The sequence below is a fragment of the Phyllobates terribilis genome, unplaced genomic scaffold (assembly GCF_046119375.1).
Source record: "Phyllobates terribilis strain yellow unplaced genomic scaffold, ASM4611937v1 Scaffold_3__8_contigs__length_932513732, whole genome shotgun sequence".
Lineage (NCBI taxonomy): Eukaryota > Metazoa > Chordata > Amphibia > Anura > Dendrobatidae > Phyllobates > Phyllobates terribilis.
Genome location: NW_027362763.1, coordinates 555446059 through 555465024, shown reverse-complemented (window position 1 = coordinate 555465024; position 18966 = coordinate 555446059). Strand labels below are relative to the sequence as shown.

Sequence of the window (18966 nt, the reverse complement as noted above, 5' to 3'; positions counted from 1 at the left end):
AAGTGCTACCTCCACTGTAGTGTAGGCGGAGCAGCGCATTTCTCATAAACATCCTGTGTGGATACCTCCCTGATCCTGTTCATGCTTGTTCAATGGGAGCGTTACTGAATGCAATGACACCGTCATAACCACAATAAATGCATATTATGAGCATATCATCATCTTCTTTATATAGAGAAGAAACACAATCTACGACACAGGTTTTTGTTTTTTTTTGCAGTGTAAAATAGTTGTCGAATGAAGCATGATGATAAATCTTACTTTGTCCCATGTAGAATGACAGGTACATAATATACTGTATGCACACAATACATTTTCCTCACAGCATGATCTTTATACTTCTGGTATACAGTGGATATAAAAAGTCTACATACTCCTGCTAGATTGCCAGGTTTTTGTCATGTAAAAAAAAAACATACCAAGAAGAATCAATTCAGCATTTTCTCCACCTTTAATGTCTCACATAATCTGTACAATGCATTTGAAAAATAAACTGAAATCTTCTGTGTGGAAAAATAAAGAACTAAACTAATTTGATTGCATAAATGTGCACACCACAACTAATACTTTGTTGAAGTACTCTAAGCTATGACAGCATTTGGTCTTTTTGGGTAGCAGTCTATTGGCATGGCACATCTAGATGTGAAAATGTTAGCCCACTCTTGCCTTACAGTAGTGCTGCAAATCTGTCTGATTGTGAGGGAATCTCCCGTATACAGCATCTTCAGGTCAACCCAAAGATTTTCAATTGGGTTCAGGTTTGGGATTTGTCTGGGCCATGTCGATGTAAATACTTTTATGCCCAAAAATGACAAAAGTATTCTCGGAATGATACCTTTATTGGCTAACCAGAAAAAAAATATATATGCAAGCTCTCAGAGCACAGAGGCTTCTTCTTCAGGCAATATTGCAAATGAATTCATAAGACACAAGGCCCAACATTTGAGAGATGTTACAGCAAGACATTTGTTCATGAGGTTTAAGGGGTGATGCCTCCTACTGATAAGTCAAGGTGAACAAATTAGTATTTTTTTGTTGCAAATGGATCAGCCCTGGGAATGTTTAACTATCTGCAGTCCATCTGGTTGGAGGTGTGAATTGTGTCCATGTAGTGAGTCATAAATCCAGGTGTTAGATTGAGTCCTTTTGTCAAGGAATTGAACAGGGCCGTGGAGTCGGAGTCAGTATAAAATGGACCAACTCCGACTCCTAAAATATACAGGGTGAGCCATTTATATGGATACACCTAAATTAAATGGGAATGGTTGGTGATATCAACTTCCTGTTTGTGGCACATTAGTATATGGGAGGGGGAAAACTTTTCCAGATGGGTGGTGACCATGGCGGCCATTTTGGATCCAACTTTATTTTTTTCAATGGGAAGAGTGTCATGTGACACATTAAACTTATTGAGAATTTCATAAGAAAAACAATGGTGTGCTTGGTTTTAACGTAACTTTATTCTTTCATGAGTTTTTTACAAGTTTATGACCACTTATAAAATGTGTTCAAAGTGCTGCGCATTGTGTTGGATTGTCAATGCAACCCTCTTCTCCCACTCTTGCCACACTGATAGCAACAACGCAGAAGAAATGCTAGCACAGGCTTCCAGTATCCGTTGTTTCAGATGCTGCACATCTCTTATCTTCACAGCATAGACAATTGCCTTCAGATTACCCCAAAGACAAGTCTAAGGGGGTCAGATCGGGAGACCTTGGTGGCCATTCAACTGGCCCACAACGACCAATCCACTTTCCAGCAAACTGTTCATGTAGGAATGCTCGGACCTGACACCCATAATGTGGTGGTGCACCATCTTGTTGGAAAAACTCAGGGAACGTGCCATCTTGTATCCTCACCCATCCCTTGTAGATTGTGACCCCTCGCGGGTAGGGTCCTCTCTTCTCCTGTACCAGTCGCTGTCACATTGTGTTCAAGATTATTGTAATTGTTCTTGTATTATACCCCTTTTTCACATGTAAAGCCCCATGGAATAAATGGCGCTATAATAATAAATAATAATAATAATCTTCAGTGCATAAAGGGGGCAACACATCATCATGTAGAAATTTCAGATATCCAGTGGCATTGAGGTTTCCATTGATGAAGAATGGCCCCACTATCTTTGTACCTCATATACCACACCATACCATCAAGATACGAGGTTAGGGTTAGGGCTGCTTTGGGGCTGGGATTTTTTTCAAAAGTAAAGAAAAATAAAAATGGCGACTAGTGTTGAGCTCAAGTGCTCGCTATTTGAGTTTGCATCGGGTGCTCGGGTATGCACCGAGTATCGCGGGTGTTTGAGTGACAGTCTCCGCCCCATATGTTTCGCAGCTGTTATACAGCCAAAGAAACATTGCAGCCAAAGAAACATTGCAGGGATTGCCTGCCATGCACGAGCGATCACTGCATGGTTTTTTTTTGGGTGTCTAATAACCTTGAAACATGCGGGCGGGGACTCGAGCATGTCTCTTGAGCACCTGCGATACATGGTGAATACCTGAGTACCCAATGCAAACTCAAGTAGCGAGCACTTGCGCTTAAGACTAATGACAACATATTCAATATGATGACCTAATGTTATCAAACATGTCGTACCTCTGGGTTCAAAATGTTAACTATACCTCTTGATAAAATCCTTGAAGGGTTTAGTTTCCAAAATAGGGTCACTTTGGGGGGGGGGGGGAGGTGTTTCCACTGTTTCGGAACATCAGGGGCTCTCCAAACGCAACATGGCGTCCGCTAATTATTCAAACAATTTTAACTTCCAAAAGTCAAATGGGGCTCCTTCCCTTCCGAACCCTGCAGTGCGCCCAAGCAGTGGTTTTCCCCCACATATGGGGTATTGGCTTACTCAGGAGAAATTGCACAACAAGTGGCATGGTGCAATTTCTCCTGTTACTCTTATGAAAACGCAAAAGTGGGGGCTGAAACCTTTTTTTGTGGGAAAAATGTGAACATTTTATTTTTGTGGATCAATGTTAGAAACTTCTGTGAAGCACCTGAGGGTTCAATGTGCTCACCACACATCTAGATGAGTTCCCTGAGGGGTCTAGTTTCCAAAATGGTGTCACTTGTGGGGGGTTTCCACTGTTTAGGCACATCAGGAGCTCTCCAAACGCAACATGGCGTCTGCTAATTATTCAAGCAAATTTTACATTCAAAAAGTCAAATGGCGCTCCTTCCCTTCCGAGCCCTCCCGTGCGCCCAAACTGATTTTCCGTAACATTTGGGGTATCAGTCTGCTCAGGAGCAATTGCACAACAAATTTTGTGGAACTTTTTTTTTCTGTCACCCTTGCAAAAATAAAAAATTTTTTGGATCTAAAGTAACATTTTTGTGAAAAAATAAGTTAAATGTTCATTGTTTTCTTCCACATTCCAAAAATTCCTGTGAAGGGTTAATAAACTTCTTGAATGTGGTTTTGAGCACCTTGGGGGTGCAGTTTTTAGAATGGTGTCACTTTTGGGTATTTTCTGTCATAAAGACCCTTCAAAGTCACTTGAAATATGATGTGGTCCCTAAAAAAAAAAAAAAAGTTTTTAAAATTTTGGGAAAAATGAGAAATCACTAGTCAACTTTTAACCCTTAACTTCCTAAAAAAAAAAAAAAAAAATTGGTTCCAGAATTGTGCTGATGTAAAGTAGTCAGGTGGGAAATGTAGTGGACAACTTCATTAATAAATAACTATATAAAATGCCCCCAATGTGGAGAGAAGTCTTTTTGTAATTACCTTGCTCACAGGCATCACGTGATCCCCGGCTGGAGCTGGTTCTGGCATCCGCTGATGTCACGTCAAGTTTCGGCGCGCTTTCCCTCTCCTGCATTCCCTCTCCGCATTCATTGGGAAAGCGCACGGTGAATGCTGGGCTGTGATGCGCTGGGGAAATCTCGCCCACAGCCCACTAATCCACGGGGAGTGCGTCACTAAGATAATTACAAAAAGACTTCTCTCCACAGTTTAAATACATGTAGTGGACAACCTCTTTAACTATTGTGTGACATATCTCTCTGATTTAAGGGCATGAAAATTCAAAGTTCAAAAATTGCTTAATTTTCAACATTTTGGACAAATTTCATTTTTTTTTTCTTGAATAAACGCCAGCCATATCAAATAAATGTTACCACTATCATGAAGTACAACATGTCACGAAAAAACAGTCTCAGAATCAGGGGAATCTGTTGAAGCGTTCCAGAGTAGTTACCTCATAAAGTGACACTGGTCAGAATTGTAAAAATTGGCCCGGTCATTAATGTGCAAACCACCTTCGGGAGTAAAGGGGTTAAACATGGGCTTGTGAATGAGGCCTAAGGAAGCGTGCGCGCGTTGCTGTGACAGCACAGTATTTTACAGTCCTAGCAAAGTGAATGAGACTTCTGAAATCTCATGCACACGTTGCTTATTTTAGCTTTGTTGATTCTGAAGGGGTTTCAGATCTGCAGCATGTCAATCATTTCAGTGTTTTTGTAGTTTATTTTTACCCATTCAAAGGAATGGGAAAAAAATGCATAAAAAAACCCTACAACCTACAAAAATCTTTTTTTTTTTTTGGAGGGGGGGATTGTTATGCAATATTTTTCCTGCGAAGAGACACATTTTTGATGCAGAAATGTCTGCAGCTAATAGTTAATATAATCTACAAGTTAAGGCAGGGCTCGACAAACCCAGGCGCCTGGTCGCCAGTGGCGCCTAGAAAATGTTGTCTGGCGCCTAGAAAATGTTGAGGAGTTGAGAAGAAAAAAAAATACTCTCAATCCAATCCCACCTCCTGCACGGAGTCATCCAATCGGAGGAAGCAGGGACAGTATCGCTCAGGCCGCCTTCTCCACTTTGCTCCGCCCCCCTTATGCTCCGGGACTGGACAGGGAGAGTTGGGTTACGGGGGAAGGATCGCTGTGGCCGGGGGCCCGTTCTCATCTCCCGCTACCTGTGTAAGTACATACAAAGGCCGTGCTCCCCGGGGAGACGCCGTGTGTGAGGGGGTCTATATGTACAGTTTGTCAACAAAAAAACGGAACAGGCATTTTTTTAAAAAAATGAGTTTTTGATTTTTCTGAGAAAAAAACTGAGAATATAAAAAATTTATAAATGTAATGACATCTATTTATTTTTTTTTTAAAAAGCAATTTTTAAAGCATTCGTAAAAATTTTAAAAAAAATGTCAAGAAAAAAACGGAACAACAATTTATCTTTACTTTTCCCTCCAAAAAACATTTAAGGTGAGTATGTTGTTTAATTGATTTAGAAAAGTGTTGTTCCTACAAAAAAGGATTTGAAACTTCTTATGGTTAGAAAATAAAATATATGGATAATAAGGCAGATTGATTTTTAATCTTCTCTAGAAGTGCTGAGAGACCCTATCCTGCTGGACCACCACTGAATGGAGTTTCCTACATTGCTAAATCTTTTTGTAAGTAGGGTATAGCAGTATATACACAGTATATGCTGTAATTATATGGTTACTATATGGCAGTATATTCACAGTGTATCCCATTATTATATGGGTACTATATGGCGGACTGCGGAGTGCTGCTGGAAGAACAAAGTCGGGTGCCGCCGGGAGAACGAAGCCGGAGTACTGCCTCGTCCACTCGGACAAAGAAGGGTAAAGAGATCATTTGTAAGTTATAATTGGCATAGCAGAGCAAAGTGCACATTTTTTTTTCTTTTCTGGGTTCAGGAAAAAAATGAAGCGCAGAGCAACAGAGAGAATACCAGAAAATGAAAAGCAACTGAAAATGACACCGTTCTTTACAAAGACCTCTCTTGAAAGCGCAGTGCAACAGGTAGAAAGTGCCGGGCAACAGGTAACTGAAGAAACAAGAGTTGACCCACCAGCAGAGGAGTCCCCATCAACAAGCCGTTGTCAAACTGCTGGACCCAGGAGATTTAGGCAAGAGTGGTGTAAAGAACTCGCATGGCTTAAATTTGACCATACAACTGGTATAGCTATATGCGAGATTTGTGCTTCCTTCCCTGGCATTGCTGACCAAGCATCTAGGATCGTAAAAGGATTTTCAGGACCCTTTAAACTTGAAACCTTCAAAAAGCAGCAAAGTCTCTCCAGCATCTAAATTGTGTGGAGGCTAAACATGCAGCGTTGGCTCCAGAAGCTACTCCATTGGCTGCTTGTATAAGGAAAATGGATGAAGACATTTTTAAACATATGACCATTCTATTTATTGTGGCCTATTATATTGCCAAAAACAACAGACCTTTCACACATTTTGAAGGGTTGCTAGAGTTGACGGAGAAATTAGGGAGTGCTGTGCGACAGGAATATGCAAACGATAAAAGATGCAAAGAATTCATTTCCCATATTGCAGAAATAATCAGGAAAAACCTAATCAGTGAGCTCAAAGAGGCAAAATATGTCAGCTTTATGCTAGATGGCTCAACTGACAAAGCAGGGGTTGAACAACTGATTCTGTATGTCAGGTACATCAAGGACAACAGGGTCAAAGAAGTATTTCTTTCTGTTTCTCCTCTTGAAATGGCTACTGCAGATGGATATTTAGAAGCGCTCACAGAAGAACTTAGAACACTTGGTCTTGTAGGCTGGCTTTCTTCAAGTCACTTGATTGCCATTGGTACAGATGGTGCTGCCAGCATGATTGGGACCGAAAATGGCTTGGTGCAGAAAATACGCCAAAACATCAGTCATTTAATTGGCATTCACTGTGTTGCACACCGATTGAACTTAAGTGTATTAAGTTCAGTAAAACAAGCTAAATTAATTGATGATTTTGACTCTATTTTAAAGAAACTCTACCAATTTTATCAATACTCACCTAAGAGAATGCGACAGCTGAAGCAAGTAGCAGAAAACCTGCAGCTTACAATTCTGAAATTCCAATACTTGCATAATGTCAGATGGGTAGCAAGCAAAGTCGGTGCTCTGTCTGCACTTGTCAAAGACTGGAAATGCGTGACAATCCACCTAGAAAGTGTGGCTGCGGAAAAAGACAGTGCCTCTGCAGCTGCCCATGGTTTACTGAGAAAGCTCACAGATTTTAAATTTGTTCACATGCTCCATTTTCTACTGGACTATCTGGAAATTCTTAAAAACTTGTCACTTTTATATTTCAAAGGGAAGAGCTTTTATTAAGCACAATTGAGTTGCATGTGAAAAGCACAATTTCAACAATCAATTCACTTAGAGATGCACCAAAACAACATGAGGCCAGATTTGTCTCAGGAACATCTCTTCAAGGACTGTTTGAAAATGTACAGCTACATGGACTGAGCAACACTGTAGCTGCATCAATTCAGCAGGAAAAAGCTAATTTAATTAATCATGCAGTTAAATACTTGACAGTGCGATTTCTAAGTGATATAAATATTGAAAGATCCACCGCAGTGTTTGACACCTTTGCCTGGCCAGCAGGAACAACATTGCAAGACTACGGTGTGGTTGAGATTACTGCATTGGCTCATCATTTTCGTAAACCGCTATCTCCACCTGAAAGTGATGACCAATGCATTCACTCACTCCTCAATGAGTGGTATGAGTTTAAGGTCCTTGGAAAAGGAAAGAAACTGTGTGAGCTTCTGGATTTGGCACTCTCCAACACCGAGAGATTTCCAGTTCTGGGAAACCTGTTGTCGATTGTGGCGGTGCTCCCTGTCTCAACCTCATGTTGTGAAAGAGGATTTAGTTTGATGAACATGGTCAAAAATAAATTCAGATCAAGGATGCAAGAAGAAAGTTTAAGTGACTTGTTTATGATCACCATGAATGGGCCATCTGTGAAGGCGTTTGATCCTGCCAAGGCTGTGGACCACTGGTACTTCAGCTCTAAAATCACAAGGCATGTTCATGGCCACAAAAAGCAAAGTGAAAAACACTAGAATGTTGCCTAAAATCTAAAATATCAAAATATAATATTTATTATCTTTAAAAGTAAAATGTTGTTTATAACGTTTGTAATGTTTTTTTTGTTAAATTAAAAACCAAGTTTGCTTAAAAAAAATTCTGGCTCCTAAATTTTTTGGCTGGCTCCTAGATTCTGAACAACTTTGTCGACCCCTGAGTTAAGGTAACGATACCTAAAATAACACACTCGGCAGGTAACTCACCCTCCCTGGGGCCAGCGGCACTGATCGAGTCCTGATATTTTGGCTTCTGCAGTAACGTCACGTCAACAGCGCGCTTCACGATTTTAGCGTGTTGCTGAGTCTGAGCTCAGTAGCTGACTAGTACAACGACTCGCACTATTGACCTGACCTCACTGCTGCACCCAAAACACCAGGACTCGATCAGTGGCGCTGGACCCGGGGAGGATTAGTACCTACTTATTTAAGGTATTTAACAGTTTGGGGCCCACTTTCCTGAAGGTGATAACCACTTTAAAACTAATCCTGCAGTTGGCAATAAACAACATAACCCAGAGCTATAGAAAGAAAGCGCTTCAAAATTTAAGAAATCCAATGGTAAAAAAAAATAATTTTAGCCCCTTCTCCATGCATTTAAGAGGGAAAAAAAAGTCCCCAAAGGTAGATGACCTCTTTTAGCATCTAAAATACAGAATGAAGTAAAATAATACCGCTAGTTGGGTGGGAGGGTATTTTTTCCTTGTGGGTACGTTTCGGCACATACCTTGTTTTTGCCAATGAATAGGCCGATTTTGTTTACAATGCTCCTCGTGATTTGTTACATAATTCTAAATCATATATATATATATCAGAATGTTTTCCCTGTGGCACAATGTATGGCGTTCTGCAAGGACATTGAGCGTAAGCACATGTACTGAATCTGCTATCAGCTATGCATTTTCCCCAGCTCATGTGTTGCACGTGTAATGTTCTGGCAGGTTGTGAGGCTATATAACGTGCTTGTTCTTGTACTTCACTGTGAGTCATTCTACTTTATGATACTTACATATTAGTGCTCCACGTTAACAGATGCTACTCAGCAGGTTTGTGATAAGTCACATTTGTTCATTTACTGGAGCAATTCGGAGACATGCTGTCAACCATTTTTATTAGTGCATACTGTTTACTACGTGAAGAACTTTAAAAAAGAAAAAAAAAACATGACCTCTTCACCAAGCCTCCCAAATTGCCACCATGTATTTATTCCTTTTCCTAACAATTCCTTTTTATTGTTTAATTGACTGCTGCATATTCCAGAAAGCATTTTTTTTTTAAATTTTGGTGATATGTTAACTAGTGGGGGGTGTTGTTTTCCCCAAACTAGTTAACCCACTAATCATGTCATCACGCCCCCCGTGGGAGTGAGTGATCGATTTTGCAAGTCACCGCTGGTTATGTCCGGCCTCCCTGGAAAATTGCATTGCCCTGTTGAAATCCGGGGTGCATACACCTGGCTTACTGCACATTATCACAGAGGCAGAGATCTGCAAAGAAACGGCAGTAGTCTGATGAGAGTGGTGAGTAGTCACCCCCACAATTAGTCACTAACTAAATAGCATATGGTAACCGCAGCTATAACATTGCGTTTATGCTTATGCAGCAATCATTAAGTCAATAAAAAGGGTTCGTTAGGAAGCATATAGAGATAGCAATAAATATGTGGTGGTATTTTGGGGCCTGGGGAAGCTGTCAAGTCCTCTTTAATTGTGTTCCTACAAAAAAGGTTTTATTATATGTGGCATGAGTCCCTACAGGCCAATTCATATTTAGCGACCCAGGCATAATATGTTCTCTACTGTTGGTAGGGCCCAAAACGAATCTGTTCTGTATGTTGGTATTTTAATAGATTCAAATTGGAATTTCACTCCATCCAGGTATGGAAGTTATGTAACAAAATATCAATTTGCCTAATCTTCAAATCTTTTACTTTTGCAGTCAAGATGAGCCTGCTCATGATAAGTGAAAATGTGAAGCTAGCACGAGAGTATGCACTTTTGGGCAACTATGACTCCGCCATGGTTTACTACCAAGGTGTGTTGGATCAGATGAACAAATACTTATACGTCAAAGACACCTTCCTACAACAGAAGTGGCAGCAGGTAAGGTTTTCTGATTGCTCATTACATTCTACACACGTGGTCAAAATTGTTGGTACCCCTCTTTTAATGAAAGGAAAACCCACAATGGTCACAGAAATAACTTGAATCTGACAAAAGTAATAATAAATTAAAAATCTATAAAAATGAACAAATGAAAGTCCGACATTGCTTTTCACCCTGCTTCCACAGAATTAAAAAAAAAAATGAAACTCATGAAATAGGCCTGGACAGAAATGATGGTACTCTTAACTTAATATTTTGTTGAACAACCTTTTAAGGCAATCACTGCAATCAAGCGATTCCTGTAACTGTCAGGCTGTGTGCCCACTATGCGTTTTTTAAGCATTTCCGCAGCTGCAATTCCGCTGCAGAAACGCTTAAACGCTTGGTAGAAGGCCTGCCATGTTCCCCAATGATAATCCGGATGTGCTGTGCACATGCTGCGGAAATTTCCGCTGCGGATTATCATTGCGGAAAAATCCGCAGCACTACCAATTATTTTGCGGAAGCGCAGCGTTTTCACCGCCATTGACTTGCATTGGAACGCATGTCATCCGCGTTACTGGATCTGTACATGCGGATTCCATGAGTTTCAATGTGCGGATGGTACCCGGGTTTGGAGAAGAGGAGACTCTACTCTGGACCCGGGTACCATAGTACCTGTAAAAAAAAAGAATAAAATAAAAAATAAATATTATACTTACCTTCTGATGGCCCCCGGTGACCTTGTCTCGGCTTGCCGGCAGCTCGCGGTAGACTAAAGGACCTGCACTGATGTCATTTAGTCATGTGACGGGTGATGCGACCGCTGACGTCGGCAGGTTCTTTAATCTACCGCGAGCTGCCGGCAAGCCGAGACAAGGTCACCGGGGGTCATCAGAAGGTAAGTATAATATTTATTTTTTACCATTCTTTTGGTCACACTATATAAATCCATGCCGTTTGCATGGATTTATATAGTGTGACCAAGTTGACAAGCACTTTCCAAGTGATGCTAAAATCGCTTGGAAAGCGCTTGACAACCCGTATGCGGAAATGTATGTGAAAAACGCTTCACTTTCGCTTGTCCCTGGCAGGAAAACGCATGTACAATCCACATGTACAATCCGCATGCGTTTTTTCTGGCAGGTAGATGCAGAAACGCTCAGGAAAAAATCCGGAGCATTTCTCCATCGTGGGCACATAGCCTCAATGAGACTTTTGCACCTCTCGACAGGTATTTTGGCCCACTCCTCATGAGCAAACTGCTCCAATTGTCTCGTGTTTTAAGGTTTTCTTTTCCAGACTGCATGTTTCAGCTATTTCCAAAGATGCTCAATAGGATTTAGGTCAGGGCTCATAGAAGGCCACTTCAGAAAAGTCTAATGTTTTCCTCTTAGCCATTCTTGGGAGTTTTTAGCTGTGTTTTGGGTCTTTATCCTGTTGCAAGACCCATGACCTGCGACTGAAAACCAAGCTTTCTGACACTGGGCAGCTCATTTCTCTAGAATACCTTGATAGTCTTGAGATTTCATTGTACCCTGCATATTGTATCCTGCACATTGTACCCTGTGCCAGATGCAGAAAATCTGCCCCAGAACAGAACAGAGCCTCCTCCATGTTTCACAGTAGGGACAGTGTTCTTTTCTTGATATGCTTCAATTTTCCACCTGTGAACATAGAGCTGATGTGCCTTGCCAAAACCTCCATTTTTGTCTCATCTGTACATAGGACATTCTCTCAGAAGCATTGTGGCTTGTCAACATGTAGTTTGAAATATTTCAGTCTGGATTTTTTATGATTTTTTTTTTTTTTCAACAATGATGTTCTCCTTGGTCGTCTCCCATGCAGTGCACTTTGGATCAAACAACGACAGATAGTACGATCTGACGCTGATGTTCCTTGAGCTTGAAGTTCACCTTTATTCTCTTTAGAAGTTATCCTGGGCTCTTTTGTTGTATTATCCGTCTCTTTGATTTGTCATCAATTTTCCTCCTGCGGCCACATCCAGGGAGGTTGGCTACAGTCTCATGGATCTTAAATTTCTGAATAATATGTGCAACTGTAGTCACAGGAACATCAAGCTGCTTGGAGATGGTCTTATAACCTTTACCTTTTAACATGCTTGTCTATAATTTTCTTTCTAATCTCCTGAGACAACTCTTTCCTTTGCTTCCTCTGGTCCATGTTGAGTGTGGTACACACCATGTCACCAAACAGCACAGTGAGTATCTGTAGCCCTATATACAGGCCCACTGACTGATTACAAGATTGTAGACACCTGTGATGCTAATTAGTGGACACAACTTGATTTAACATGTCCCTTTTGTCACATTATTTTCAGGGGTACCATCATTTCTGTCCAGGCCTATTTCATGAGTTTATTTTTTTTTTTTAATTCTGTGGCATCAGGGTTGAAAAGCAATGTCTGACATTCATTTGTTCATTTTCATAGATTTTTAATTTATTACTTTTGTCAGATTCAAGTTATTCCTGTGACCATTGTGGGTTTTTGTTTCATTAAACGAGGGGTACCAACAATTTTGACCACGTGTGTATATGTCTATTACATGATTTGCATACTGTAAATCAGCTGTACTGTTTTTTGACATTCTTGGCTTGACATTATATGAACAGTAATACAATGAATTAGAAAAATAAACTGATATTTTAAGCTTTTTGGCATTACTAAAAGGTTGTATGGGAAACTTTACCGAATGTTTGCTTACCTACGAGTTGCAGACATATGAACAGATAAGCCCAACCAGTGGTTGAAAAATTATATTCAGAAATGGGGAAGTAAAATGGAGTCCTGAAAACGTTTTATGCCTTTTGGAAAACTTTGAACATGTGTATAGGTTGAAAGAAATCGGAACAACTAAATACTGTTTTTTTTTTTGTATTTTTTTAAATCCTCCAACACGGCATCAGTGGAGGTTTGAGATGTAAGTACAATAAGTGTCCACCATCATCCTTGTGTTGTGCATGCTTTGTACCATGTTCATTACAATTAATTTGGTTTTAAAATTCCTGTTACATTTTAATAGCATGGGTTTCGTGGTGATGTTCTTTTTATAACTAACAAGTCATGTGACTATATGGAGGCAAATTTTTCTTACCTGTTATACATTCCTGTCATTAAAGTGACTGTAAACTAATGTTATATTTTTACTTTTCTAAAGCCTCTAGAGTTGAGATCCCAGCTTAAGGGTATGTGCACACGATGCAGAAAATTTCTGCATCATTTCTGCATCTCCCTGGCAGAAAAAACGCATGCAGATTGTACATGCAGATTGTGCATGCGTTTTTCCTGCGGAATACATGCGGATCCACATGCGTTTCCGCATGTGGATTGACAAGCGCTTTCCAGGCGATTTTAGCATCACCTGGAAAGTGCTTGACAACTAGGTCACACTATATAAATCCATGCAAACAGCATGGATTTATATAGTGTGACCCGAGAGAGTGTATATACTTACCTCCGATGGCCCGCGCTGTCCTGCTCAATCCGTTCTCCCTCGCCGGCAACTTTGAATTGAAAGACCTGCCGACGTCAGCGTCACGTGACCCGTCACATGACTCTGACGTCAGCGCAGGTTCTTCAACTCACTGCAAAGTGCCGGGAACCAAGCAGGAGCGCTGCGCGGGCCGACAGAAGGTAAGTATACATTTATTTTTTATTTTATTCTTGTTTTACAGCTTTTTTAATGGTACCTGGGTGTGGAGGAGAGTCTCCTGTCCTCCACACTCGGGTACCATCCGCACATTAGAACGCGCCAATAGCGCAAGTATAAATGCAGTCTTGCGAAATTGGCGCGTTCTAATGCAAGTCAATGGCGGCGAAAACGCCACGTTTACGCAAAATTAATTGACATGCTGCGGATTTTTGAGCGCAGCGTTTACGCTGCGGAAAAATCCACATCATGGGCACAGCACATGCGGATTTCAATTGGGGAACATTGCTGCCCTTCTACCATGCGTTTTTAATGCGTTTCCGCAACTGCAAAAACGCCGCGGAAACGCATTAAATACGCATCGTGTGAACTCCGCCTTGATGCAATTCTTTTTTTATGAAAATGAATACAATCAGAATAATTAACGAGCTGCACCTTCATTTTCTTCTCCCGTTTTTATTAAATTGTGGTAATAGTTTGTCTAAAGTAGATAATCATTTAAACTGTTCAATCTTTATTTTTTGTTAGTAAATTCCCTTGAAGATAATCTGATCATAGGGTGTGTTTGATGGCAATAGGTGACGATGCCAATATGGCTGCTATTGCAAAAAAAGTTCCAGAGGGATCTGTTAAAACTCTAGCGATGAAGTCGTAATTGACTAAAGGTGCAATTACAATGGACAATCATTGGGTCAATCATTCCTAGGAATGCTCATATCACATTTATCGGCAAGTGCAAACAGGCTGTCAATCACCCAGCAAAGGAGCAAAATGTTTGTTTGCCGGATGAAATTATTCTTAAGCTTGCTTAAGGCTATGTGCCCACGATGCAGAAATGCTCAGGATTTTTTCCTGAGCGTTTCTGCATCTCCCTGGCAGAAAAAACGCATGCGGATTGTACATGCGGATTGTACATGCGGATTGTACATGCGTTTTTCCTGCCACGGACATGTGGATGTGAAGCGTTCTTCACTTGCATTTCCACATGCGGGTTGACAAGCTTTTTCCAAGCGATTTTAGCATCACTTGGAAAGTGCTTGTCAACTTGGTCACACTATATAAATCCATGCAAGCGGCATGGATTTATATACTGTGACTGTAAAGAATGGTAAAAACTAAAAAATAAATCTATACTTACCCTCTGATGGCCCCCAGTGTCTTGCTTCCGTCCGTCCTGGCTGCCGGCAGCGGTACACTGAAGGACCTGCCGACGTCAGCGTCGCGTGACCCGTCACATGACTATGACGTCAGCGCAGGTCCTTCAGTCCATCGCGATTTGCCGGCATGAAAGGACGAGTGCAGCGGGGGCCGTCAGAAGGTAAATATAATCTTTATTTTATTCTTTTTTTCACAGTTTCTATGGTACCCGGGTCCGGAGGAGAGTCTTCTCTCCTCTAGACCCGGGTACCATCCGCACTTTGGAACGCATGGATTCCGCATGTCCTTAACTAGTGAAGCGGAATCCATGCGTTCTAATGCAAGTCAATGGCGGCGAAAACACAGCACTTCCGCAAAATAATTGGTAGTGCTGGGTTTTTTTCCGTAATGATAATCCGCAGTGGAAATTTCCGCTGCAATGTGCACAGCACATGCGGATTATCATTGGGGAACATGGCAGACCTTCTACCATGCGTTTTTTAAGCGTTTCTGCAGCGTTTTTGCCGCTGCGGAAACACTTAAATGCATCGTGGGCACACAGCCTAAAAATCATAATTTTCAGAGCTGCCATTGTCCTATTAAAACTCTAAAAAAAAATCATACCAAGAAGAATCATTTCATCACATTTTCCACCTTTATTGACACCCATATAAATCAGTACCCATCCATTGAGAAACAAGTTGAATTAATTTTGAGGGGGAAATAAAATTAACCCTTAAAATAACGTGGTTGCATAAGTATGAACACCCTTTTTATAATTTGGCATGTGGTTGTGTTTGTGTCAAAATTATTCAATCACATTTAAACTCATGTAAATAAGTCAGTACATAGCTGCTATCATTTAAGGTGATACTGATTAAACCCATTTTAGCTGTTCTAGTAGGATTTTCCTGACATTTTCAAAGCTGTATTTCATAGCAAAAGCTGTAGTCTGTAAACAGCTTACAACACAGCAAACGGGTCTCATTGCTGAAAGTTATTAGTTAGGAGAAGGGTGCAAATTTTTTTTCCAGGGGAATTAGATACATAATGGAACACTGTGAAGAGGGTGATCAAGAAGCAGGTTAAATTTACCACAACAGTTACATTACTTTGAACTGAACGTCCCTCAAAAATTGATGGAAAGACGAGAAGAAAATTTGTCCAGGAGGCTGTTACGAGGTCTACAGCAACATTAAAGAATCTGCAGGAAGTTCTGGCAAGTACTGGGTGTGTACTCCATGTAACAAAAATCTCATGTTTTCTTCATATGTCTGGCCTTTGGGGTAGGGTAGCAAGACAAGACTTTTCTTCCAAAGAAAAACATCCAAGCCACGGCTATATTTTGATTAAAATTTACAGCAAATCTGCCAAAAGCATCTGGAAAAACTTGTGGTCTGATTAGGCCAAGGTTAAACTTTTGGGCCATAGTTCCAAAAGGTATGTTTGGAGCAAAGTAAATACTATAAATCACAAAAAAAAAACCACCAAACCCACACTGAAGCATGTTGGAGGCAGCATTATGCTTTGGTTTTGATGTTTTTTGGAAGTTAGAACTGGGGCTTTAGTCAAATGGAGGGATTTATGAACAGTTCCAAATATCAGTCCATTTTGCATCAAAACCTTTTGCTAAAGTGCTGAAGATGAAGAGGAATTTTACCGTTTAGCATGACAACTGCCCTAAGCATATCTACAAATCAATAAAACAATGGTTTTGCCATTAGAAGTTCAAAGTTTTGAAAAGGCACAGACCTGAATCTAATCGAAAATCTGTGAGTTGACCTGTAGAGGGCACTGTAGTCAGGAGATGCTCTCACAATCCGACAGATTTCTAGACTTGGTTATAACACTGTCCCCAAAATTAAGCATAGAGCTTCATTAATACATGAAAATTCATAAATCTCAGACAGATTAGTCACAGATAAAGAAGAGGTCTATGGTAATGTAAAAATTAGAATTTTTATTTAGACAATCTAATAAAAAAAATATACGTAATAAAACCATGAAAAAAAAAACAAGAATGCCTCAGAAGAAGTACAGACCATCCGCATTCATCATTATGTTGGATAATGTACTAAAGTGTATATGACACATGGGGATGGATACTCAGATATACATATGCATATAATGTGCCAGTGCATTAACTTATTACCATATATCCATTCCACCTTTCAGTTCGTATATCACATAGGTTCCTATTGAATAGACCACTCCATCAATATGGTATTAATTCTCCAGCATCATGTACTACATGTAAATCAGTTTTTTTAAGTTTACGTAAGTATATCATAACTTAAATCCATAGGTGGATTTTTATCTTAAAGTATATGGGATGGTGCAGAGTGTGGAACCCCCAGGAAGAAGCCATAGCGGTGAAATGCGCGTCGGGGTAACAGAAGCACAGACCTGACCACGCTGCATCAGCTCCACAACGCATGGGCATCCCCTCAAGTGGCTGCCTAGAAACACGTGTAGGGAGGGACATTATGCTAACCTCTCCTCACACAGGAGGATAAAATTGCCTATTAGTGCACATAAACGTACCCCAGAAGTACGGAAAGCCTTTGTCTGATCAAAGGCAGTCTGTCACCAGGTTTTTACTGCTTCATCTGAGAGAAGCATAATGTAGGGAAAGATCTTGATTCCAACTATGTATCACTTAGTTTAGTGGGTGCAGCAGTTGTGATACAATCTGAGTTTTTAGATGTAGTGTGTAGCAGAGCTCAGAAAGCTAACCGTGCCCACACTCCTGATTAGTAGCTTTCTGTATACATTGTAGATTGACAGTAAGCTACTAGTCAGTGCTAGGTGCAGAGTTGGGCCAGGATTCACATTAGCCGTAGTCCTGTTGTGATATTCTCATGCAGATAAAACATTTATAGTATTGAAACAACAGCACACCCCTAATAAGTGACATATTGCTGTAATCAGTGTCTCAGCCCCTACCTCATATTACCCTCAGATTAAATAGCAAAAACCTGCTGACAGATTACATTTAAGGTGAAGCAAGATGGCCACAAACCGGAAAAACATCCCAATCGCCCTGTATTCCAGCAACCTGAGGAATGGAAAATGACCGCAGACCGGGAAATGGGACGCTGTAGATGAAAAGATGCACATATTACCAAAATGACAGAATGTTTAAAGAAAATGATATTTAACTGATGCAGCCATCATCCACAATAAACAGATAGAATGGTACTTTAATATCCATGCATTATCAGTGTATTGTAACACTATATAATGATGGCTATACGGAAATTGGGAGGCATCATAATTAGCTGGAACAATGCTGGCATGGCTTAACATCATAACTGATCGTTCCAATCCAGAATAGCGGCACAGTACATACATTTTTACAAAAATAATGTAATAAATGGCAATGATGTGCTAGAATAAAATGGTCCAATACCATATTAGAATTATTTTTCATGATAGAAATCACCAGAGCACAGGAGGACACTGTTATAGATCAAATGCGTGCAACAATGGAAGACGTGTGTTACAATGTTCTGTCTTACCTGGTGTCCCTGGAGAACCCTATATATTAACTAGACCTAAAGCTGGTGGTAAGCATTAATATAACATAATGTTGGTAAAGTTACCTGTTTTTTAAGCTGCCACCCAGGTGTTGCGTCCTCCCCACCCCAACGCCGTCTCGCCAACGCTGCTTCTTAATGCACTGGCACTTCCCTGGAAGAAGGGTTGGTGAAACGGCGTTGGGGTGGGGAGGACACAACACCTGGGTGACAGCTTAATATGCAGGTAACTTAACATAGTATTGGTAATGTTTATTAATGCTTACCACCAGCTTTAGGCCTTGTATAGTTAATATATAGGGTTCATTCCCTTATTCTGACTATTATCACCATCTTTTGCACTGAGCATTTGCTCTTTACTCCAGATGTAGGGAATGTGTCTGCAGCATCTGTTACCTGCATTAGGATCATTTTGACTCCCTTACATTATTGGGTTATGGATTTATGAACATTGATTAAGATAGCATATTGCATGTGTATGTAACAATATGTGATGTACTGCTGACATCTATGGTTTTGAAGCTAGTGATTTGTGTTGCCTTCCATTGGGGTTAATTTTCTCCCCCTGTTGTGTATTGTGTTCCTCCTTTGTAGAGGTTGGTACCCTGTCTTTATTAAATTTTTAACATTTATTCAATAAAGTATACATCTTTTAAATA

General features: G+C 40.4%; 1 protein-coding gene across 2 annotated transcripts in view; it reads left to right on the top strand.

Annotated features, from left to right (window-relative positions):
- KATNA1 (katanin catalytic subunit A1) overlaps window positions 1-18966 on the top strand; it is a 63872-nt gene that overhangs the window by 17783 nt on the left and 27123 nt on the right. For both annotated transcript variants that reach the window (XM_073671404.1, XM_073671403.1), the window contains exon 2: window positions 9815-9978. In XM_073671404.1, coding sequence (XP_073527505.1) covers window positions 9820-9978 — 159 coding nt within the window. In that variant the 5' untranslated portion in view covers window positions 9815-9819. The remainder of the gene's footprint in view (window positions 1-9814; window positions 9979-18966) is intronic.